The sequence below is a fragment of the Chaetodon trifascialis genome, chromosome 10 (genome assembly GCF_039877785.1).
Source record: "Chaetodon trifascialis isolate fChaTrf1 chromosome 10, fChaTrf1.hap1, whole genome shotgun sequence".
In the NCBI taxonomy this organism is placed as follows: domain Eukaryota; kingdom Metazoa; phylum Chordata; class Actinopteri; order Chaetodontiformes; family Chaetodontidae; genus Chaetodon; species Chaetodon trifascialis.
In genome coordinates this window covers 29,641,440-29,665,956 of record NC_092065.1, presented here as the reverse complement: position 1 = coordinate 29,665,956, position 24,517 = coordinate 29,641,440, and the positions used below count along the sequence as shown (strand labels likewise).

At 43.7% G+C, this 24,517-nt stretch overlaps 2 protein-coding genes across 4 annotated transcripts in view; one reads left to right on the top strand and one right to left on the bottom strand.

The window, feature by feature from the left end:
- Positions 1-18,514, bottom strand: part of tdrd12 (tudor domain containing 12) — a 31,913-nt gene extending 13,399 nt beyond the window's left edge. The window contains exons 1-17 of the mRNA XM_070972965.1: positions 18,459-18,514; positions 17,614-17,778; positions 17,352-17,488; positions 16,056-16,175; positions 15,812-15,867; positions 15,581-15,666; positions 15,089-15,269; positions 14,230-14,285; positions 14,030-14,145; positions 13,853-13,921; positions 9,053-9,113; positions 8,433-8,540; positions 5,285-5,470; positions 3,570-3,723; positions 3,267-3,394; positions 2,480-2,671; positions 2,096-2,224 (exon numbers count right to left, since the gene is read on the bottom strand). Coding sequence (XP_070829066.1) covers positions 2,096-2,224; positions 2,480-2,671; positions 3,267-3,394; positions 3,570-3,723; positions 5,285-5,470; positions 8,433-8,540; positions 9,053-9,113; positions 13,853-13,921; positions 14,030-14,145; positions 14,230-14,285; positions 15,089-15,269; positions 15,581-15,666; positions 15,812-15,867; positions 16,056-16,175; positions 17,352-17,488; positions 17,614-17,778; positions 18,459-18,482 — 1,968 coding nt within the window. The 5' untranslated portion in view covers positions 18,483-18,514. The remainder of the gene's footprint in view (positions 1-2,095; positions 2,225-2,479; positions 2,672-3,266; positions 3,395-3,569; positions 3,724-5,284; positions 5,471-8,432; positions 8,541-9,052; positions 9,114-13,852; positions 13,922-14,029; positions 14,146-14,229; positions 14,286-15,088; positions 15,270-15,580; positions 15,667-15,811; positions 15,868-16,055; positions 16,176-17,351; positions 17,489-17,613; positions 17,779-18,458) is intronic.
- A 3,146-nt stretch (positions 18,515-21,660) lies between these two features.
- pdcd2l (programmed cell death 2-like) lies at positions 21,661-24,112 on the top strand. Of its 3 annotated transcripts, none has more exons than XM_070972488.1 (2): positions 21,661-22,199; positions 23,060-24,112. In XM_070972488.1, the coding sequence occupies exons 1-2, from the start codon at positions 21,716-21,718 to the stop codon at positions 23,653-23,655; spliced, it is 1,080 nt and encodes a 359-aa protein (XP_070828589.1). In that variant the 5' UTR covers positions 21,661-21,715; the 3' UTR covers positions 23,656-24,112. The 3 variants fall into 3 exon arrangements, with proteins under 3 accessions (XP_070828589.1, XP_070828588.1, XP_070828587.1); XM_070972487.1 differs by having other exon boundaries at positions 23,057-24,112; XM_070972486.1 differs by having other exon boundaries at positions 21,661-22,220; positions 23,057-24,112.
- Positions 24,113-24,517: the final 405 nt, after the last annotated feature.

The following is a 24,517-nucleotide window of genomic DNA, read 5'->3' as shown; positions in this document are numbered from 1 at the left end:
GTGACTGTTGGTAGCTGTGATTTGATTTTGTTTAAATATGCCAAATTGTGAATTTATGGGTTATTGTTGTTCAGACAATTGAGCTAAGCTACCTAGCAACTGCTAATGTAGCGGTCACTTGTTGCCATAGCAACAGTAAACATTCACGTAAGGACTAATGAGCTGTAAATAGAGAATCAAGCTATATTATAAATACAGATGAGATACGTTGTATTTTAGCACAGAATACATGATATGAACCGAACCAGGGTTCACTTGCAAGCGAACGGAGACCCTTTTCAGGCGGACCAGAGTTGGGATGAGCTTTCACACCTGCCCAAACGAAGCGGACTATCCGAAGAAACGAACTCTGGTCCGTTTAAAGTGGACCAAACAGCTCTGGTGTGAAAGTAACCTTAAGGCAATAGCTTCTCTAGCTTGGCTAAACAACATGTAAAAAAAGTGTAACTGGTTCAGTTAGTGAAATTAGGAATATAAAAGGAATATAAAGTGTGCAACAGTCTCTCTCCCACTTGCAACGGCATCACTCAGCACTGTGATAGAAGTCCCTCGTTGACAACCAGCTTCAGGCAGTGTGTAGTTAAACTTTAAACTTTATATTGTTTATATTGTTTGGTTGATATTTAATATTTAATTTCCTTTTACTGATGCCCTCTATGTTTGCTATCCACTTTTGCTGCTGTAATACCTGAAATTTCCCCACTGTGGGACTAATAAAGGTATATCTTATCTTATCTTATCTTATCTTATCTTAAAAGTGGCACAGGACATCCTCTCTGTGATTTTTGTTGCATGCACACTATTAGGTTTTAATTTTTCACCTCTCTCCTTCATCTCCTTCAAAGTTAGCTGCGTCATACCGCCTCCTTTTTGTTTATTCAGTTTAATGAAGTCAGCGTGCTCCCTGGTGTGAAATCTCTGTAGGTGCTTGATTAAGTTGGTCGTGTTATAACGACGTTCTGCCACCGCCCCTCGGAACATTTACTGTGCAGGTACTGACAGTAGCCTTCGAGTTTGTAGGCTGAGACAGTTTGAAAAAGTTCCAGATAGCCAATCCCTTCGCTCGCTCTATTCTGAAAACAATGCGGTCCACGTTATGTGTGCTTCAGCACTGTGTGCATGACGCCACTCACAGTGCCTACAGCATAGCATTAGACTGAACAGATCGGCCCCTATGTATCGGGTCCATTGTCACTGATGTCACGATACCCGATCTAGAATTTTCTTCAATATCGGGACCGTTACCGATACCGGTATCGGATTGGTGCATCCCTACCTGTCATATTAAAAAATTATCTCTACTTCATTCACTTGATTGAACTAGAAATCGTATCACTGCCATTTGTGATTGTGTTTTTAAGTACCTACTTATTCCACATATTTGTCAGGTGTGTGTAAACAGAGAGCCAGCAGACACACACCAGCAGGAGATAATCCCCTGACAACAGATGGTCACACGAGGCAAAGGTCGTTTTAACTTCATCACTGCAGAAGAAGCACCGCTCTGCTTATTCAAGGAAATATAAGAAAAACTGTTATAAAAATCAGCTCTACGTGTGATTCAGGTGCGCACAATGAGGCTACCGCTCGCACAACTGACCTAGAGTGACGCTTTGCAGCACTTCTACCACCTGTGTGTCCACAGCTTTACGTTTCTAATACTCTGATATTGAAATTAATTCCAGAATTAAAGCACTGTAATGTACAGTACTGTGTACAACATGCTTTTTCAAAGTCCGGACCTCGGTCCACATCTGGACCAAATGGCTACCCTACCAAGTCAAATCAGGACCCAGCTGTATGTCAAGTCAAGCCCACCACATTCCCATCCAACCCAGAGAATATTCATGAACTCAGAAAATGCATGTCCGTTCTGATCAGCTTGTCAACCTCTGTCAACAAATCAAAGAGTGTGTATTTCATTGGTCATCTGCTCCACAGATAGTCACTGAGAATCACAAAGCTTGTCTATTAGGCGCAGGAGGTGCCACTGGGCTTAATTTTCATTCGCTACCTAACTAAAATCAGCTGAGGACCTTTGAGTAATGAGTTGGAGGACCCCTGATGTACACTATAAGTGAAACTGTCCTTTCACCTTGAACACATCGTCCACCTCCTGAGCAGAGTTGGACACAATCAGAGTCTTCTGGCAGACATCAGGGTTGAAATCCAATGCACCCAACAGCGCTGAGATCTTACTGTTCTCGAGGGTTGTGAGGATGATCTGAGGGAGGACAAACATTTCCTTAAATTGAAGATCTCATCGGACATATAACTGAGCAAGAACTCGTGACATGAGAAGAAATGACTTTCAAGGCTTCCATATAAATGCTAATCTGGATTATTTTATTATAAAATGTGAGGTTATCTATGCACTTTTTGCATATCAAATCTTAAATTTTGTTGACTAAAAAGATTTGTGTAAGTGTAACATGGCAACAACATACAGTCATAAAGATGGATGATTCTTTAGACCGACCTGCTGAACATTAGCGTAGAGCGCAGCTTCCTCAGGAACAGTCAGTACAATGCAGGGGTTTGGCATGTGCTTGGCTAACAAACCCTGTATGTGACTGGTCCATCTTTTTGCCACAGCGATGAGCTGTTGAGGACAGGAAGCATTCTCCTCTCTGGAGGTCACCTTTTGGAAATGCTGCAAGATGGTCGCCATCTGACAGGAAAACGTTCATGTTCAATGACATGCACAGAAAAGTTGAAGCTTGGGAATAAAAGAATAACATATTTATGGAATAACTAACAAATCTGTCAGGTGCTGACAGTTGTCCTGTTTGAAGAAAGACACTTATCATTATCAAGCAGGCATTGTATTCAAATGAAACTGTCGGCGGTGACATGGTCAGCTGTAGCCAGTAAACATTATTTGCATCCAAATAAAAAAAACAATTTTTTTTTTTCATTGTTGATTACTCTCTCAATTAATCGACTAGGAGTGAAGAAACAGGAAAAGGCTGGAAAGGACTTTTTCCTCTTAAAAAATTACTCAAATCGATGAATCAATTATCGAAATACTTGTTGATCAATTCAATAGTTGACAACTAATCAATCAAACATGGCATCTCTACGGTTGAATCTCCTCTGTTAACCTCTGGGTGCTTTATTTACTGATGTCCAAAGCCGGTTTTCCACAACAAACGGACAGTTTTAGTTTTTTTGGCCGTTCTGTTCTTGGCTATTTAAAGTATCTTGCTGACCAGATCACACGATTTCCAGGCAGCTGTTCAGAGTGAGTAAGAGCAGATCGTCACCTGGTCTGGAGCCAGAGTAAAGAGTCGGTCGGCCTCGTCCAACACCAGGTGGTAGAGACGAAGGAACAGGAAGCAGCGGCAGGACAGCAGACGGGCCAAAACGAAGGGAGTCGACACTAACAACAGGCCTGGTAAACAATAAAAACAGCACATGTAGGATATTATGGTTTTTGACTACCTTAGTTTGGGATGATCCAATTTTTTACCAAATAAATGTATTTGGAGATCTTCTATAATAGCTTCCTAAATGTGGTCTTTAGATGATGACTAGCGGACTGACATAACAGATTGTGCTTCACTCACAGTTTTTAGGGATCCTGACAGCTTTGGCCTCGTCTTTGCCGATGCCCAGCAGCACGATGGCAGGGTGTAGGACTGGGTTGACCTTCAACTCCTCCAGCAGGTCATACACTGCCTGGACCTTCTCTCTGCCTGGACACAGCAGCACTGCGATGGGCTGGACACAAACACATCAATACAGACAGCAAAAATATCCACAAAAATCATTAAGAATAATAATAATCTTCATTTGTATAGCACCATACAAGAAGTGAAGCTCAAATTGCTTCACAACAAAGATATTACATGCACCAAGGTAAGTATGAAAAAACCTCTAGACAACAGTAAAAAATAAGATAAAGGTGATCAAAACACTGCTAGAATGCACAATTAATGCAAATTAAGATGGAGAATAAAAGCCACCTGACACTTGTAGTAAAAACAAGATCAAAATGAGGATAAAAGAGCTTGGTCTGTACCAGCTCTATATGGAAAGTGTCCTGAGACAACTTCTGTTGTGATTTGGCGCTATACAAATAAATTGAATTGAAATTTAATTGAATTAAAAATAGAGCAGAAAAAAATTAAAATACAAAATTTTATAAGCAATGCAGCAGTGAGCTGAACTATCTGCAGCTCAACACCAACAAAACAAAGGAGCTGGTGGTAGACCTCAGGAGGTCCAGGACTCCTACTACTCCAATTTCCATCAGAGGTGAGATGGTGGAGATTGTGCAGGAGTACAGATAACTGGAACAGAAACTCTGCAGCTCTCTACCAAGAGGGCCATAGGAGGCTCTGGACTCTCTGCATGTAGTCGCAGAAAGGAGGATGTAGTCAAAACATCTCCCACCCTCTACATGGTGTTCTGGATTAATGTGGTCTCTGCCCTTGGTTCTGGTTCATAGTCGAGCTGCAGAGTTTTGAATGAGCTGAAGTCTATCAGTGGTTTTCTTCTGGAGGTCAGTAAATAGGTCGTCACAGTCAAGAGTCAGCTTGAAATGAAGGCATGAATCAGTTTCAGCATCTACTTGTTTCTAAAAGGTCGTTCTTTAGCTTTAGATTTGGTCACCTTATTGATGACGATGTGGGACTTGAAGCTCAGATCTGAATCTTGAAAAACTCCAAGACTGAAACCTCAGTTTAATGCAGAGTTCATTTCACAGATTATCAAACAGCATTTCTCTCTTTGTTTGAGGGCAGACTAGAAGGATTGCAGTTTGGCTTCATTTAACTTGAAGAAATTATTGCTCATCCATTGATTTATTGATGAACAGACGGTCAGTGATGAAGTCTGTAGCTGCAGCATCATCTGCATCATGTTCAGTGGTGTGTCATCTGCATAGAAACATACTTTGTGCTCTGTAATGACGCCACCCTGTGGCAGCATGTAGAGTGACAACAGTAATGGACCAATCAGCTCCCTGCAACCCTAAAACAGACATCATGTTTCTCAGACACATGATTTCCAAGACTGACGTCAAACTTTGTGCCTTTGATGTTTGTTTGAAACAACAACTAAAAGAAGAAAAATAAGCAAATGACTGACAGTCCAGTCAATGGAATGAAGATTCTGCATGAAGGCAGGTCAGGTACTGTTTTCACGAAAGATGAACAGGGTGTTTTAGAATGTGAATGTAATAATCTTTAATTTAATGAGGAATCAGATCTTTAATCTGATGAGGAAGCCTTTCATCTTATCTGATAAACGGTCTCCTGCCTGGTGTTGATGTACTCACCCCTGTGCTCGAGGTGAGGGGGGTGAAGATGGAGTTGAGCAGGATGTGGGTGAGGAGTGGGGCGAGGTAGCTGAGTGGCTGGTCAGCATTTTGGGAGATGATGACAGTGTTGCATCCTCGAGCCACGGCTGGCCAGCTGTAACGGTCAGCTGGAGACAGAGTGATGTACTGTTTTCTCTGCAACACCTGGAGACATAGCGGTTGCTGTGTGAAACTCAGGTGGAGTTTAAACAGGCAGCTACGATTCAGTGTGAATCAACAACTTCCCTGACACAAACTGTCAGAGCCCAGCCTATTTCGCCTTCTTTGCAGTCCCACTTCATCACCAGCTATTGTGTCGGACGTTGCTGATCGGGGGAAGGTAACTGATGGATCTGCAGTCCACTCAAGATGTCCCTTCTTTAGTCTCTATTGCGACCATTACTCCAGCACTCCTTAAAGCCATCCAGCACATCCACAGCGAACTCTGACACCTGGAGAGGCTGTCACAACTGGCCAAAAACGACTTTTCAATACTCAAACCATTTGAAAGCCTTTTCTTGCAAACCATGTTGTTGAATTATTTGCTTGTATCCTCTTGACCTGTTGGTTTGTTACGCGCTTGAAAATGAGCATTTCTTCTTCATTTTGGGGGATTTTGCTCCCGTCCCCTGTTTTGATTGTCTGGGTTCAGTGTTGGGGGAACATAAGTGTTTGACCCCTTGCTGTTTTTGCAGGTTTGCCCACTTACAAAGAATTCAACAATCCATAATTTTAATCATATGTACACTAACAGTGAGAGACGGAATGCCAAAGAAAATTTGAGAAAATAACATCATATGAATTTATAAAAATTGATCACCATCTGATGAGGAAAAATAAGTATTTGACCCCCTGCCAAACAGCAACTATTCTGGCTCCCACAAGCCAGTTAGTCTTTCTTTAAGACACAACCCCAATCCCAACCCAACTAATTATTTACATCAAATACACCTGCCTCACCTCATCACCTGTATAAAAGACACCTGTCCACACCCAAACAACCAGATTCCGACATTTCCACCAAGGGCAAGACCAAAGAACTGTCTAAGGACATCAGGGACAAGATTGTTGACCTGCACAAGGCTGGGACGGGCTACAAGAGAATTGGAAAGTGTCGTGGAATGTGAAGGCCAAATGCACAAACCACAATCAGGCCAAATCACTCAAAAACAGCCGTCCAATTGTTTCAGAAAAATATTCTTTAAAAAAAGGTGTCCAATAAAGATAAAAAAGGTGTCCAATAAAGATAAAAAAGGTGTCCAATAAAGATCTGCAGGAGTCAGAAGTCCGAGGAGCAAAGTACGTTATTGTCAACAATAAAGGGGAACACGCTCAGAAACGCACAGAGTGCAATTCTGACAAACTCCGACTTACAATGGTCAGTGCCCTGTCTTTTATACATGGGGGCATCTTCTTAAGTACTGTCCAATAGTTATGTTTTGACACACCATTAGGTAATCTGATTTGCCTTAGTTTTCCTTTTTTCTTCCTTATCTTAATGCCGACTCAGCAAAAGGCCAGCCACAGGGCATGTCAGGACATGCCTTTTTCTTTTCAGGTTTCACCGTTATGTTTCTGCTTCGGGTTATCTGATCTCTAAAAAAAAAACTTTTAGCAACTCTAGACAGTTAGTTAGCTGAAAAGGGAATAATAAAAAGTAATAAGAACAGAATATAGAGTAGTATTGTCATTAAGTGCTCTGTAGGATTATATCAAAGCCATAATGAGATTATAAGAATAACCAGTTCATTGGTAGTTCTAGTAAAACACACAATTATAAAGAATACATGCTTTAAGGTTACTTTAGGACAGCGAGGTTATGTTAGGTCACACAGAGTAGCAGCTGCCAGAACACCTGCAAGGCCACGAGGTGGATCTCAAAATCTCAGACTACGAGCACTCTCCTGTCATATCCACGATCACTGCGCCGTCTGTCACAGTGTATCACAGATTCACGCTCAGTATATCACCTGTGGCCAGGTGTCATTCTGAGGGCAGTGCATCACAGTATTACACTACATCAGAGCTACTATAATACCAGGCTCAACAAATCAGTCTTCTTCAGTCATTTGCTACCATTGATTATAACACTATGTTCTATTTCTTCAGTGGATACATATCATCATCACACATCTGTTAGAAAAAAATACACTACAAAAGCAACTTGGAGAGAAAAGATCAACTGTCGGTGCAATTATCAGGAAATGGAAGAAGCACCACACCACTGCCAACCTCCCTCGGTCTAGGCCTCCACACAAGATCTCGCCTCGTGGGGTGTCCCTGATCATGCGAATGGTGAGGAATCAACAATCAAAAACAACTCCATCGCATTGAGGGGAGGATGGACGGGGCCATGTACTGTGGAATTCTGGACCAACACCTCCTTCCCTCAGTGAGAGAGCTAAAGATGGGTCGAGGATGGGTGTTTGAGCACAAGACCGACCCTAAGCTCACTGCCAAAGCAACAAAAGAGTGGCTGAGGAAGAAGCACATCAAGGTTCTGGAGTGGCCTAGCCAGTCTCCAGACCTGAATCCAATAGAAAATCTTTGGAGAGGGCTTAAAATTTGGGTTGCCAGGCGACAGCCTCGGAACCTGAATGATTTGGAGGAGTGGGCCAACATCCCTGCCGAAATGTGCACAAACCTTGTCACCAACTGTAAAAACCGTTTGACATCTGTGCTGGCCAATACTGGCTTTTCTACAAAATACTAACATGCTGTTTGTCCAGGGGGTCAAATACTTATTCTTGACCAAAAATAAATTCCTAAAATGCATACAATGTCGTATTCCACTTTTTTGGTGATATTCTGTCTCTCACTGTTAAAATGAACCTATCATTAAAATTATAGACCGTTGCACTCTTTGTAAATGAGCGAACCTGCAAAATCAGCAAGGGGTCAAATACTTATTTCCCCCACTGTATCAAACCTGTCCATCTGCGTTTTGAACCTGTCCTTCGCTCCTAACAATCTGCAGAGCTTTCCAGAAGTTTTCTATCCTTTGTATTTTTTCATTATTTTCCAGACCTTGGCTTTTCTTTTGATGCCTCATGCAATCAATTTCTCTCTTTTTTTTATTTTAGATTTGTCTCATTTTTAGGTCTAGCCTCAAACAAAACTTGTTTACCAGGCGGAGACCATCTGTGATGGGGGCATCGTCCAGACTGCTGCAGGGCTCGACTGGGAGAGCAGAGTGCACCAGAATGTCACTCCTCCTGGGCTCACTGGGAAGGAGCTGAGGACAGTCAGGAGGCAGGAGAAACAAAGACAAAGCAGACAGTAACTATGGTGTTAACGTGATAAAGACGTTAACCTGCATGGCGCATTCTGGCATCACGTGATGCTGAAACGGCTGATTATCAGCAGCACAGTGGACGCAACATGTCAACTAAACTAAGCTGTGAGCAGCTGCATTTTGGGGTTTCCAGCAGAGTTTTACAGTGGAAAAGAGGCACCTGAGATGAAATAAACATCACCTCCACAAACATAAGCATTCGAGCACTTCTGTGGAAAAAGCTGAGGTGGCGCTTTGCACACTATCTACTGAATATTATTTTAGGTCGCATCTCACCATCCCAAAAGATACACATTCTGTCCGTCTACTGGAGCAACAAGTGAGGACAGAAACATTACAGGCAGCTTGATGAATGAAGTCCAACAGCTTTGGGTTGTTGGGCTGAACAACCTTCAGATCACAACTCCACAACCTGTTGACTGTAAAGTGTGAAATGAAGTGAGAGGACATACCACGTCGTCTGCAGCATCTGGATCGTGGTTCAAAGGCTCAGGGTTCAACCATTCCAAAAGGCTACACGAGACACAACAGACAGAATTCATACGTCTCAGATATCTACTAATGACAAAAAAATCATGTGTTTTTACCCGTTAAGATACTATTTTACAAGAAAACACATTTAATTGTCTTGGAATCTATTCAACAGTTTTCTACACTTAGATGCACTCATACTTTTTTTTTTTTTAAGTTGAAATCTTATTTGTGCTTTCCTCAAACTTTGAGACTTTGTAGAAACCCAAGAAGTCACCAGATGTTCATGGCCATTATCAAACACTGTCCTGTTTATCTTTGCTGACGCGTCACTCAGCGAAACGATCGGCCTGTTTCCCGTCCGGGCTGCAGCTCACCGTGAACAGACAGAGTCCTCTTCACTCCGACATGTCTCTGCTGGTCCCGACTCCACTGATCTGTTCACAGTGCTGCAATATAAAGAGAGCAGCATCTTTACTGCTCACCTTCCCACTGTAACGAAGTGCTGCTGTGACTGATGACGTTTCATGTGAGGAAAGAGTTCAACGAGTGCAGAACATTTCACTGAAAAGTGAAAAGAGTTGTGTATCTATACAATACTGAAGAAAACTTAAAGTACTGCATCGTCTTCTAGGATTTCTAAGTGGCTTTCTGGACGTTTAACGTCAGACTGATGATGTTTTCTGGAAGAGGAAGTCACACTGAACGACATCAACGTGTTTCATGAGTTATGACTCTGAGAAGCAGGATTTTGGACTCCCTCTATCCTGTCATATCGCCATGCTTAAAGTGCTGTACAGAGTGCTGACTCAAATGACAGAGGAGCAGCGTGGTCATTTCATTCTTCTGTAATTTCCCCTGTAATCTTAATCCCGTCCCAGCGGGGCTTCGGTCAATTAACTGGATTGATTGTTGAAAGTGTGCTGGCAGCATACACTTCTTGTCCTGAGCAGGTGCTGGAGGCTGCAGTCCTCTCTTCATGGTGCCGGGCTTTGAGCTCTTCATGCTCCCTGACCTGAGGGGGTGAGGTCTTAAATTTATTGCTCAGGAAAATATTAGACCACCTGGAGTTTAGAGATTTGTACCTGAGTGTGCAAACATACTGAAAACTGAACTGGAGCTTCAGCTCTTTGAAGCTCTGCATGAAGGCTGAAACACTTTGGACATGTACTCACACTGAGAGGCGCCTGCTGACAGCTGCTGCCACCATTCACAGACGTCAGCAACCTGTGGGCCATCAGAGGTCACGATCAGCCAATCAAAGAGCACACCTGCACATTCTACAGTAATGATGAAGGTGACAGGATCCCAAAATAAAAACAGGTCGGAACATTTTACTGCGTTTAATACAGAAATGAGGCAAAATCGAGTGTTTAGAGATAAGAACTCCATTTTCATGAATACATACATTTCAATTAGAGTTGTCCCGATCCGATCAAGTGATTGCAAATCGGGGCCGATCACGTGACTGCAGACTTGATCGGATCGGACGTTACATCCCGATCCGATCGGATAAATAATATATATACATATATGTATATTTATTGTTATTGTTAATCACATTTACAATATATGGGCTAGTGATTAAAAATAAATGAGAATAAAATAGTATTTATTAACTACCGCCCTGCAATCGGCTGGCGACCGGTTCAGGGTGTACCCCGCCTCTCGCCCATTGTAGCTGGGATAGGCTCCAGCCCCCCGCAACCCCGAAAGGGATAGGCGGTATAGATAATGGATGGATGGATGGATTTATTAACTACCAACGTTTACAGGCCGGTCTGTGTCTGTGACAGACGCCACTGAACAGCGCATGCGGAACACGGCAGCACGCAGCCGTTTGTTTTGAAGCTGAGGCGCGTGATCTGCTGCTGCGTTCATGTCTGCTGTGTGGAAATATTTCAAAGTAAACGACGAGAACAATCGTGCTGGTTCAAACGCTAGTTGGTAACCGTGGCAACAGAAACTCAGAACATACGTTGTTTCAGTTTATCACAATGGCAAGACAGTAAAGGACACACATAACACACAAAAAAATAAGGGACATCCTGGATCTTATTCTCTGCTCTTAGTTCGTTTCATAATGTTTTATAGAAGTATTGGATCGGGACTCGGTATCGGCAGATACTCAAAATCAAATGACTCGGGGCAAAAAAAACCTGATCGGGACATCCCTAATTTTAATGCATTTTGATTCTTTTAATCACATCTAACAACAAGCAAAATGGGTCACACACACGCAAGGCGAATGTGCAAGATCACAAGATTACACGAGATCAGGCAGGCCAAGAATCCATCTTGCCAAGCTTCAAGTCACACATCCATCCGGACCAATCGGTGTCCTGGGAGGAGCTACTGGCAGCTACTGCCACGGTGTCGGTGTGTGAGAGGTTAGCATAGATGCTGCTGTAGCATCAGTTCTACGAGAGCTGGAGAGTATTTCTTCAGTGAAAGAAGAGCAAACAGCAGCAGTGAAGGCTTTGTTGATCTGACTGGTTGAAGTCAGCCCAGGACAGATGGAGATAGATGGTTCATCCCCTCGCCTGCCAAGGTTTTTTTGGACGTGCCTGCTCTTTTTCAAACTGATTCCACTGACAACTTCTCCAACAGTTCTCTGTAACAAACCATTCGGTCCATCAGGTTCCAAAAACCAAGGGAAGTATGTTTTCTGTTTCAGGTTCTTCAGTTAGCCTCCTTTAGATCTGATGCATCTTTACTCTCTGTGGTCGTTCATGCTTTTCTACATTTAAGTTGTGGAAACTTGCTGGACTGACTGACCTTCAGGTCTTAAAGTAACGATGGACGTCGTCTCTTCCTCAGTCGTGTGGTTCTACCGTAATATGGATTCCTACTGTAGTTGAATCAGCTTGTGTACTGTATACCTACACTACTTCTGCACAACTAATTCATTAAGGAGAAAAGAAATTCCTTTAATTAACTTTTGACGAGTCACACCTGTTACCTGAGAATCACTCCAGAGGCCTGTACCATGAAGCTGGATTACGGCTTAGTGAGATAACTTCAGGCTTAACCCTGGCTTTTCGGTACCATAAAGGTGGCTTACTTTCTATCGGGCTACGTTGCCGTGGTAACCTATGCTGAACACCTAACCTGCTCCGGAGCAGGATCAGTTCAGGATAAGAGCTCAGCAGGTATAAAAGCCCCACCTACTGACCAATCAGTTCTCTTGGAGAATGGCCTGTCCGTTTGATGAGAACCCGGTGGATCTTGGTGCACAGCTTGTGCGAAGAGCACTCAGGCGCAAGAGAGTATTTAGAGATCGCTGTAATCCGTTCGAATTGTCTGAACAATCACTGTACGAAAGGTACAGGTTTTCGGGAGAGGGGTTACAAAACATCTGTCAGCTGCTGGAGCCTTCCATCAGTAATGTAACGCAGCGCGACCACGCGCTGACAGTCCCGCAGACAGTGTGCATTGCACTGAGGTTTTTTGCCACAGGTAATATATTTCTTAGTGATGTTTGTAATTATTATGATGTCTTTAAATCCCTCGTTGGATGGGTTACAAGCAAGCCACAGATAAAATGCCATGAATCAATTATTTGTTTAAGTAAATCATGGATTGATTCATTCATTCATAGGTACTTTATGTATTCTGTTGGCGATGCCGAAAACCTCGGAAAAACACAGTATGTAGAGCTATTCATAAAGTCGCGGGGGCCCTGACTGAGCTTGTCGATGCATTCGTGGTGTTTCCCGGCCACCTGCCCACGCAATGCATCAAAGAGGGCTTTTATGACATCGCAGGTAAGCAAGGTGGATGTGTAATTTGCATAATGTAGACTAAGCCCTGGGATGTTTGCCGTTGTATATTGTATTGTATATAGCCTCCAACATGTAGGCCTACATATACATATGCTACATGTATAAGATATAGTAAGCGTACTGGCCACTTTGAAGTATATTTTTATACTTATGTTTGATTTGCTCCCATGTTCTCTTTGCTCCACTCGGGCTGCATCTGAAATAATAAGGCTACGATCACATGCCATAACGAAAAATTTCATACACACATACATTTATGGAACACACAAATGTTCCTGCAGTCAGATATACAAGTGCAGTCATAGTGGGGAAGTAATATTATAATGGCACTAACTTACGCATTGACACAGTTTGCGCCGTTTGGCAGCTGCAACTGTGTTGCTTTTCGCCTGGATTATTGATTTGTATTCCTCGTATTCATTAATTATTATTGTTTGCTCCTCCGTAGTGAAATATGCGGCTCGGGCTGATTTTTCCATGTTTGCGATTGGTCGCATGCAGCAAACTCCGCCCTTTTTATGTGAGCGCGCTCAGATCTGGATTGGACAAGCCTGAATTGAATTAGTGAGTTGATAGCCGGCTTTATGGTACCGAAAATCCGGAGGGCGGATGTCTCGTTAAGTGAAGCCCGATAAGTAAGAGGAAGCCCGGCTAGGTTCATCAAGCTTTATGGTACAGGCCTCAGGTGACGACCTCAGAGAGCGAAGTTACCGTCAAGGCAAACAAACAAACACTGACAACAAAAGACTGCTACTGGTCTTGAGGAGCAGAGTCTGTGAAACCTCATTTTAAAATACATGCTGATGGAGACCCATCGTTCAATGGGATGACCTGAATGAATCAACACTCGGACTTCTGGTCGCCAGCAGGAGCCCTGCGGGACTGCATTCAGTCCCGTGATGACCTTCACATCAGGAAAGTGGCTTTAAACAGTGGCCTTTCGTTCACCCATTCATACACAAACACACTCAGCTGCTGCTCGGATGCTCACACGCTCATCTGAACAGGTGGAGGTGTTTGGTCAGAGCTGCAGCCAGAGACGAGTCTGTGTCCTCTGAGGAGTCACTTCATATGAAAACAGGTCAGTCAACTACACTCGCTACGACCCAACTCGTCCCTATTCGTTATTCTGTTCAACAGGAAACGGCAGACCTGAATCAAATGTGAGCTCACCCCTCCGCTGCCACTGTATCTGAGTCAGTCTTTGATTGGCTGCCTGGACACAGCTGCTCTTCTGTCAGCTTTGACCTGCTGCTTTCCTCATAAGTCTTCGGCTGGTGTTGTTGGCTCTAAAGCAGCAGACAGGTCAGAGGTCAGGGTGTGTGGATGTTTACTGCAGAACTGACAGAAACACAGTGAGCAGAGCTGCTGACCTGAAGTGTAGAGGGAGCCATCAGCCAATCACCTGCTGCCAAACTGTGTGACATCACTGAGGGTTCAACAGATTAGAGTCAGGGTGAATGTAAAAACAGATTCACAACACTAGTTCACGTCATCCTGGAATTAAAGCTTAGCCACATGAAAAGAGTGCTGAAAGCAAGCATCAACTTCATCACAGACGAAGAACGGACAGAGGCTCTGCTGGGCTTTCTCAGTCAGTGATGCAGTGTTGTTCTCTGTCCAGGAGAGGTCCTCGGTGATGTGCAAAAACTGACATAATGGAACATAGAAAGACCTTGTAGTAGGAAATAACATAACAGCGATAAGCAGCTTCCTCACAGTCCTCCAATCGTATTTCTAATCAGCTGGACTATAGCGTTTGGGGAGGCCGTCGAAGCTGCTGCGTGAACGACAAATTCTGGAATTTTCACGGTAACTGTGAAAAATGTACCTTTGAGATTTACAGTAGGAAAATATGTGAGCTCACTATCCGTGCATAAATGAGAGAGTGGTTTGTAAAAGCACATGAAACACAAATCCAGCGTTCAATACACAAAGACCAAAACCGGAACAAGTTTTTGTCCACATCGGCCTGAAAGTTCCTAAAATTTCCCTAAAATGGAAATTCGAACATGTGCAATCACATGACAGCTGTGGAAAACTCCACCCCGCTAGTGATGATGTGATATGAGCAAAGCAAAGCTCCAGAAACTCTTTTTTTGGTCAACTGCTGTTTCTAAGGCCAAGAATCAACTTTAAAACTTCAAAAACGTGGCATGGTGTCAACTAGTTCAGGCCACCGTGACGTCCACGTTCATCCTGACAGACGTATGTATGGATATATGTGTTTACCTGGAGGTGGTCGGCTTTGTGCTGTTGGCTTGTTTGAGCTCGTGCAGACAGTCTGGTTTAAGATGCCGGAGTATAACATGACAGGAAACTGGTCCACCTCATCCAGGCCGCCACCGCCGCCAGCTGACTCTCTGATGTAAAGCGCAAACTTCTTGGCCACCAGATCGTCATTCACACAGATCTGAACAATCAGCAAAATGAAATGTAAGTGAAAAATAACACACAATAACTTTCAAACACATGCCAGAAAGGCGAGACAGGCCGATGAAAACTGGACGCTGTCCTCAGTATTAAGAGGAAAATGCTCATTTGTCTCAAGAGGAAACTTCAGAGGTGAGATCTTAAGTATGATCTTTTCCGTATTTAAGATAAGATATACCTTTATTATTTATCTATTATTATTATGTCTGTATGGAGCTCTGAGTTCAAACTGTCTGAAGCTCCTTTTCTGAATTATGTGACTAAATCCTGCACTGAGGAGCCAAAGCTCACCTTGATGTTCTCTACAGTCAGGTAGAGCTCAATGGACGTGGAGTCTGACTCTGACTCAAGCAACACGGCCTCCGCCCAAGTCGATGCTGATGGAGGGAAGCAAACTTTCATGGTGAAGCCTCAAAAGACGTGGAAACATCAGTCCAAACACAAGGCACTGCAAGGCACAAGACGCTGTAAAATGTACAGACAATAAAAACCCTGCAGTTGTTGTTCATCTGCTGTTGTCACCTTTCAGCAGGTTGTGCAGGTAGAGTGTAGCAGAGCTGTCCCACCGAGTGGACGGACTGCAGAGGAGAAGAAAAAACATCACAGTACGAATACTGCATGTGTCCACGTCACAGCACACAGACAAAGCAGGGACAGGTGAGTGCGCTTCAGAGCGACTCGTCTTTACAGACCGGAAACCCAGTAAGTGTTTATCACGGACCACAAATCCACCAACAGCTCTGAGGTGAGCAGCGAGACGTCTTACACGAGCGCCGCCTTCTCCTCGCGCACAGACACGCGCAGGGTTGTGGGTTTGATTCCCGCCAAGTGGAACCTCCTCACCCAGAAAGGCAGCTGGAGGAAGTTCTGCAGAGCAACTCGGATCCTCCAGAAAACACAAGAGAACAGCACAGATGCTCGATCACACACTGTTTCTGTGTGTGTGTGTGTGTGTGTGTGTGTGTGTGTGTGTGTGTGTGTGCGTGTGTGTGTTAGATAGATGGTGGTGAATCACTCGTCTGGATGTTTGTAGTCAGAGCATTCATGTCAACTGGCTGCTGTGATATAGTTAAATTGAAAGCTAAAGTTAAACATACATTTCTGGCAGGCTTCATAATTCTGCTTTTAATTCCATTTATGATGAAATATTCACATTTGGCTCGTGTATATTTTAAGCCACACATCACGTACCAAAATACAGCGTTGCAGAGCAGCCGTTAGACACTGTAAACCTGACAGTTTTGTACAAGTGTCAATTATCAAAATGAAAATGAATGACTGGGAGCTGCATGTTTATACAAGATAGTTGATCAACAAAAATTTAGCTCTGATCTCATAGAGATGTTTAAGAAGACATGATGGTTTTCAGCATCTTACTGATATATAACTTTCATCCAGACATTCATCTTTTTCCCCTGACATAAGTTAGCTTAACTGTGTTAGCTTAAAGTAAAGATAATGCGAGGACAAAATGGGAAGGAACATTTACTGACCAAGCGGAAAAAGGATTTCTGTTGGTTAACTGTGGACGAGGAACAACAACTCCAGTTCAATCCTTAAATACTGAGCCCTTGAATGAAGCCATGTCTGCTCACAGACCCTGAAGACGTCTTTTAGATTCTAGTTTTAGCTAAACAGCGTCACGTTTGTTTGCATCAATCACTGATAAGAGGAAAAAAAAACTGAGACTCGTCCTGCTCGTTTGAAGTGTGATCTGTGGATGTTTTCTTTCTGTCGCTGCACTCTGATGCTGTGTCAAGCACTTTTTGGGGTTGGATGGTGACCTGTATGAAACATTAATGTCCTTCTCCAGTCACATGACTGTTTCAGGCATGAGCACTGCTCCACGTGGGGGTTTTTAGGGACGCTGACGGAGGTTTTATACCCCTACTACAATTGTGTGGCCTATAATGCAAAACTTCAGACCTCTGCAGCACCAGAGCTACATGCAAAGAAAGTTAACGTACAGCCGTGAAAGTAGTACTGGAAAGTGTATTTGGACTAATACAGTAAAATGGTAGTGCTCTGGTGTCGAGGAAGACCGGGACTGTTCTGGTCTTACTGGTCCGACGATACGACGAGCTGTTCTCCGTGGTCGACCAGGAGGCAGCAAGCCCGACAGGACACAGAGTCCATAATGATGGACTCCACCACAGCCCGACACCATGACTTCATCACTGACCAGTACACCACACACACCTGAGGGGAAATACAGGAACACACACACCCAGTCCACCTCCAGTCCAATGAGGTTGCCGCAAGAATGTGTCCCCGAGCTGGATCAGGTGTGCAAAAACAGGGACCAATATCAAGTGTTGCATTACCTGTCCCTCCTCTAATGACGTGGGCTTCAGCTTGTGCAGGTCATGAGTGACGTCATGGTAGAAGAGGTTCATCTGAGTCAGCAGATTATCATACTGCTGTGTGGTCTCTGCATCATCGCCGGGACCCCGAACAACCCGACCCCAGAGGCAGGATGGGTTCTCAACCTGCAGAGGCCAGAAGAAACTGGGCCCAATTTAGCAGATTCACACATTCACAATAATTCCAGTCCTATAGTCCTCATAATCAAGTATGGTGTTCACATGTGCTCCACCATACTCGCATTAAGGCTGTCGCTAAGGGTGTCCATGTAAACGTAGCCAAGAACACAACATGTGGAGAATCAACAGAGATTAAACGTTCAGGAGCCACTGACAGGAAGTGCACATTCATTTTATTTCAATTCACAAACTGCATTTCTGGTCCAATACTGTCCAGATTTCAGGACACTGACGGTGAATGAAGAATTACTCATTTTTAATATACACAGAGGGTCACAACTAGTCACATAACACACATTTGATAGATTTGATGGGGTTTACAGGACACATTTACTACGAACTTCTGGAGATTTCTGTCCTCTTCTCTTTAGCTGCATTGTCTTGTCACAGTGTTACTAGCTGAACTTTATATTTGAAGCACGTAAATTGTCACACAAGCTAACAGTTAATACAAGTTTTAAAATGACCAAACACAGTACAATTCAATGACCAAACAGTTCATCCACCGTTACTCACTAAAACCGTCGAAGGTTTATCTTCATGCTGACCAGCAGCTTTTACGCTCACACACAATTAACGCATCGGCTGCTAACGTTAGCGTTTAGCTGACTGAAACGTTCACTTACCTTCAACAGTGAAACTGTCAGCATGTTTGTGGCTCCGTCTGTCCAAACCAAACACAAACAAACAGAGACACTGCAGCAAAATACAACAGGAAGGCTTCCATTTTATTGTAATGTCGAATCCAAGTAACGACTGACAGCTAAATAGTCATTTAACGTCGGACTGAAGTCACGTTGACACCTCACACTAATTGGCGCCTGTTAGCTACCTAGCTAACGTTAGCTAAGCCCTAGCTAGCTAACGTTAGCTAGCGCCAATGTTACCGTTAGCTAACGTTTGCTCATCTTACCGTTAGCTTACCTGTGGCGCGATCGTTCACTGAAATCGACATCAAAATATATGAAGATGAATGTGACAGCTGTTCGTTTACACAATGTTCTGTATTTTTTCCGTTTGACTTCCGTCTAAAAACACGACTTTACCTGTTTCCGAACGTCTAAACGGGAACAGTCGGAGAATCGGTGTACTAAAAGAGAAAACTGGAGGCGAACGTCGCCGTTAACTTTACTTCCGTGGAAACTGTCCATATCATGGATGTTAGCGGTCGTTACGGAGACACCACGTACCTCCCAGGTGACCGGGTGGAGCCATTGTTCTTTTTCCACATAGGTGTTCTTGTGTTTTTACTCAGTCAATTACAGAGCAAAGCCAACAGTCCTCAGAACAGAAATAATCACAGCAAAGCTGAACATTTGGCGCCTTCCGCCATTTTCCTTTCAAACCTTGAACAAACTGCGGTGAAATGCGCAGAGAGCAAATCCACCGTGTCGTTCAGCCCAGTCTTGCCCTCATGTATTTACATTACATCGGAGTCACAGAGCTCAGCAGTCGCTTTTCTCACATTAATGAGAAAGACCAGAAACAGGTCCAACATGTCGGCAGTGCGAGGCGAACGTCAGCAGCTAATCACAATTAGAGTCAGTCATTATGCATACATATATATACAAATATACATATATACATATATACACATATATACACATATATACATATGAGATTTTCGCACATCACGAGGTTCAGGATAGGAGACAACAAGAGTCAGTGTTATAAGGCCAATTTCTGGTCCACCTGGACATAGGTGTTGTGTATGTTTTTTCTAAAACTAATAAAGTCAATGGTGGTGGTAGGAGTTGAAGAGCGAAGGCTTTATCCAGATACAGACAAGTTCAAATGTGAAATAACACGTTTTATGGCAATCCATCCAACAATTGTTGAGACATTTTTCTCAAAACTATCTCATGGCACTAAAGGAAAAGTCATGAGGACTCCTCAGGTGAGCCGCCGGCCAGGTGAGCCGCCTTCCACGTCACATCCAGGAGATATTTCAACGGATATGAGAAAAGTTTGACCTGCTGCTCATCAGAGGATCTCATGGAGCTCATCCATACAGTTAAAGTGAAAAAGATAAGATCATTTCAGAGCACCGACGCTGTAGTCTCGACGTTTAAATGTACTCTACTCAAGTATTCCCATTTTATGCTACTTCATACTTCCACATTCAGAAGTGAATTACTGTGCTTTTCACATTTATCTGACAGCTACTTTTCCCCTGAAGTTTTGCATGAAAGCAGTGTTTCTCAGTTCCGGTCCTTGAGCCCCCCCCCCCCGCATGTTTCAGGTGTTTCCTGATTCAAACGATCAGGCCTCTGCAGAGCTTGATGACGAGCCGCTCGTTTGAATCAGGTGTGGTGAAGGAGGAAATGCATTTGATAAGTTGATTTAAAAAACTGCATTTTCCAACATTAAACCAGTCGTTATTCTTGTTTTTGTAATTTGTTATATTTTTAGATAATTGCGATTATTCTATGTTTATATTTTAAGAATTTCATATGCTTAGTTAGAGAGCATCATTTTTCTTAGTTTTTCATTCTCATCCTTGTTCGTCTTTGCTGTATATATTTTGTGGTTGTCTGTATGTTTATACTGCTACTGCAACGGAACAATTTCCCAAATTGGGATCAATAAAGTCTACGTCTGAGTCTATGGTGTTTCCAACTTGTGACCTGTGACAAAAAATATGTGTATTTGGGGCCCTATTTCAATTCAATATACCTTTATTAGCCCCGCAAGGGGAAATTCCAATTGACAGCAGCACCAGTAAAAGATAGATTCAATAAAAACAAGTATATACAAAAGAGTGTAATAAAAATAGACAGTATCTTAAATTATAAATTGTATTTGCCTAGTGTTATGTACAGGGTGGATTGCACTGATTATTGCACAGGTAATTTACAGATGATTTACAGATAATTTGCAGATTAGGCCATTTCATGTTCCTGTAAGTTGTTTGTGATGATTCTCAGTCATCCAGGACATGCTATCCAAGTGGGGCTGAATCAACGTCAAGTGAAGACGTTTCCCTTCTCATCATACACCAGTAAATCCTCTGAAATCTTTTACACACCATTAAAACCTCTTAGTGAAACTTCCAATTAGCCAGAGAAACCTGACATAAACCAGTGAAACCGCTTATGAACACACATTAAGAATAATCAAAAAGCATTTTAAACACCTGTTGTCACAGCAATACACTGCAAAAATTGAGCTCTGACAGGATAAAAAAAGCAATTAAATGGGGCAAATGTTCCTTAAAAAAATAGCTTTTATTACAGTTAGGTTCTGTTTTAACAGAACAGGAAAACAATTTTTCAGTCCAGTAAAAATAACTGGTCTCAGCGACCCCACAGTGATCAGCTTTGTACTTGTCAGTGCTGATCAAACTGCTTTAAAATCTGGATTTGGACAAAAGCATCTTTGAACGGAAGCCTCCACCGGCCACCACACACCTCCGGAGAACACAGGAGCTTAGCAGCTCCGGAGGGGCCTTTCAGAGCGTCTCTGCCGGTGGACGACCGACACAGGGTTAAGAAACTGTGCGCATTCAGCAAAACCGGAAATCATAAGTCAGTGTTGTTTGTTTTCTTTTGAAAGGTGACCTTTAATAAAACATAAAACACAACAAAGTGCACATTTTGAAGTGATCGCACAGCCGTTTTCATCCGTTGGCCTTCTTTAACTAACTGAAAGGTTCCGGTAGGAACTTGTCAGGCGGGTTCACACATTTAACGCACAGGCTTCAGTTTAAACGTCTTGTTGTTTGTAGGAAGTTTTTCTAATAATCAGACTGATCACTGTTAGTTTCAACCATATTTCAAAATGTTTGTGTACTCCTTGGAACTTCACGTACCATCCAGCTGGCGGAAATGTTTCGGTAACGGACCGCAGACGCTAACTTGGACTTCCGGTCCGTGATTCTAGCATGTTATCGATGGCTTCACGAGCTCAGGAGTGCACTCTGATCGGTGTGTGTGATGGAGAGCTCCAGCCTACGAGGCACCACTCCTCTTTTCTGACCAACAAAGTCGGGGGTCAGCCGGACTGGTTGCCAGTCATCTCCCGGCAGTCTCCCCTCTGCGGTCACTGCAGAGCCCCGTTAGCCCATGTGGTCCAGGTGTACTGCCCCCTGCAGTCCTCCCCCTACCACAGAAACCTCCACCTGTTCGCGTGCGCAGGTGCCAAGTGCAGCGGCGGCTCGGGGTGTTGGAGGGTGCTGCGATCTCAGTGTTTGGAGGCAGAGGTGGCGGCAGCGCAGACAGCCAGGCGGCCAGCGCCGGCTCAGGAGGCTCCTCTGGCGGCCACGGACTGGTGTGACACCGCTGATGACTGGGGGGTGGAGGACAGTGATGATGGATGGGGAGGAGCGAAGGAGGTGCAAGAGGAGGCAGCAGCTCCTGAAGCAGAGGGTAGGGAAGAAGTAGTGACCTGTGAGTTCAGTTAACGTACTACTATTACAGTGTAAATATACTCATTCAAAAGTAAAAATATCAGCATAAAACTATTCAACATAAAGTAACTCAAGTAAAAGTATTCATCACAGAATGGACAATTTCAGAATTATACTCTCAGTTACGGTGCTGTACTCCACAAATTCCAGGTACTTGTACTTTACTGGAGTATTTCCATTTTATACTTCTACTACAACTCAGAGGTACATATTGTACTTTTTACTCACTACATTTTCAGCTTTAGTTACTTGTTACTCCTCAGTGTCCTTCCTGTCCAGTGAAAACGGATCTCCAGCTGCGTTGATGTTGAATGTTTGTGATGAAATGAAGGATGAAGTGTCGTGAATCCACAAACAGCACACAGAAAAACTCTGACAGGAACACTTTACTGACACACCAGGACTTGTAACTGAGTAACTGACTTGTTTTGGTACTGCAGTAAATGATCTGAGTGCTCCTTGACACAGAACAACATGGAAGTAGTTTCTGTCCACCTGATGAGTCTTCTGGACTCTGAAAAGTCTCCTGAATGTCTGTTTGGAGCTTTTATGGAAACTGAGCCTGAACATTGATCTGAATAGGCTAAAAGCTGCATGGAGCGAATTCTCACTGGGTATCATTTCACAACTGAAGACATATTAATGCAGGGTCACAGCATATTAGTGCACTTCAGCATCAGGACAGATGTGGCCTGGACACTGAAGTCAGAGCTGCTGGTTGGTTGATGTCAGATTTTCAGATTGAACCAGCTGCTGTCCTTTGTGTCTGTCAGAGGAGCTCTGGCTCATTTTTCTGAGTTTTTCTCTTTTGTCCAGCAGCCAGTGAGACTGACGTCAGAAGCCGGCTTCAGGGTCTCCGCCTGGGAGAGTCCCCGGCAGACGTCCCCGTCCTCCGTCCGTTATTCATCAGTGTGGAGGACGAGTCAGACCTGGGCGGAGAGGAGGACGACCTGCTGCACGCTCAGCAGCTGCTGCACGAGTACGAGAGGAGAGAGGGAGTCACCGTGGGAGAGCTGGAGGGCGGCAGCGGAGAGGAGAAGTACGAGAAGATGAGCGCCCGACACGGAGACGCCATCTTCTCCAGGTTCATGAAGAAGATCTCGCCGTGTCCTCAGCAGATCCTGCGGTACTGTCGCGGCGGGGATCCGCTCTTCATCTCCGAGCCGCCGTCCGACATGGCTCGGGTGGTCTCGGCGTGCGGGTCCTGCGGAGGATCCAGGACGTTCGAGCTGCAGCTGATGCCAGCTCTGGTCAGCGTGCTGCAGAGGTGGGACGGAGATGCTGACGCAGGGCTGGAGTTTGGGACGGTGCTGGTTTACACCTGCAGGAACAGCTGCTGGACGGCAGGATCGGGATCGGCCGTGGAGGAGTTCTGCTTCGTTCAGACGGACCCCGACCAGCAGCTCTTCAAATGACTTTTTGACCCACTTTGCCTTCATGCCGCTGATAAGCAGATAAACTGCAAGTGAAGAAGTCAAGATAAAGTGGAAGAAGAAGGAAGTCTGGCCAGAAATAATGAATAATAATAAAGATAATTTCATTTTAACCTGTTTTCACAGGAAAATCCCAATTTTTAAAGACATGGACAGACTGGTTTAAACCAGGTTCTCACAGTCTTACAGCTCACAAAATGTGCCTGCTTTTAGAAGAAAAGCCAAAATAAAATAAAATGAGGTTCAGTTTTCAGGTTAAACGGTTTCCTGATTGTTTCACTGTTAAAAGCTGAAACTAGAGCAACAGTTACATCATCAACGTGTTAACTCAGTCTTCATGTCAACATCCTTCACCTTACTGCAGATACTTCACAAGCCCTCTGACCTTTGACCTGCCCATCATGAAAAGTGTGTGACGACATCTCAACTCCAAAAGTGACGCTGCTTGAAAATCCTTTATCGAGACGGTTTAGACAGAAGAAACTATTTTACAACTCATACTCATCATTCATCAAATGAATTATCAAAACACACAATATCCCAAATTTTCCTTTGGTTTTACTTCACGTTACACTTCTAGAATTCGGACGCGTCTCCATGGTAACTCTACGTTTGTGAAAATCTCGTGAGGTTTGATTCGATCACCTGTCTCGTCTCCTTTGAGCTGCTTCACCTGAAAGTGCATCAGAAAGATGGAGGACATGCCAACAATCCTTCTTCCGTCTAAACATAAGATAATGAAAAGGACTGATAGTCACATGTGGGACTGAAATCTGGTTTATATCATTTAGATTTAGTGACTCACACACTTTTTGTGATCATCTACCAGGACCCAGCTGTTCCA

Bases quoted from the DNA above. Each gene is read 5' to 3' on its own strand.
- pdcd2l (XM_070972486.1), top strand. From the start codon at position 21,716: ATGTTATCGATGGCTTCACGAGCTCAGGAGTGCACTCTGATCGGTGTG. The intron at 22,221-23,056 runs GTGAGTTCAGTT...TCTTTTGTCCAG, and splicing joins TAGGGAAGAAGTAGTGACCT to CAGCCAGTGAGACTGACGTC.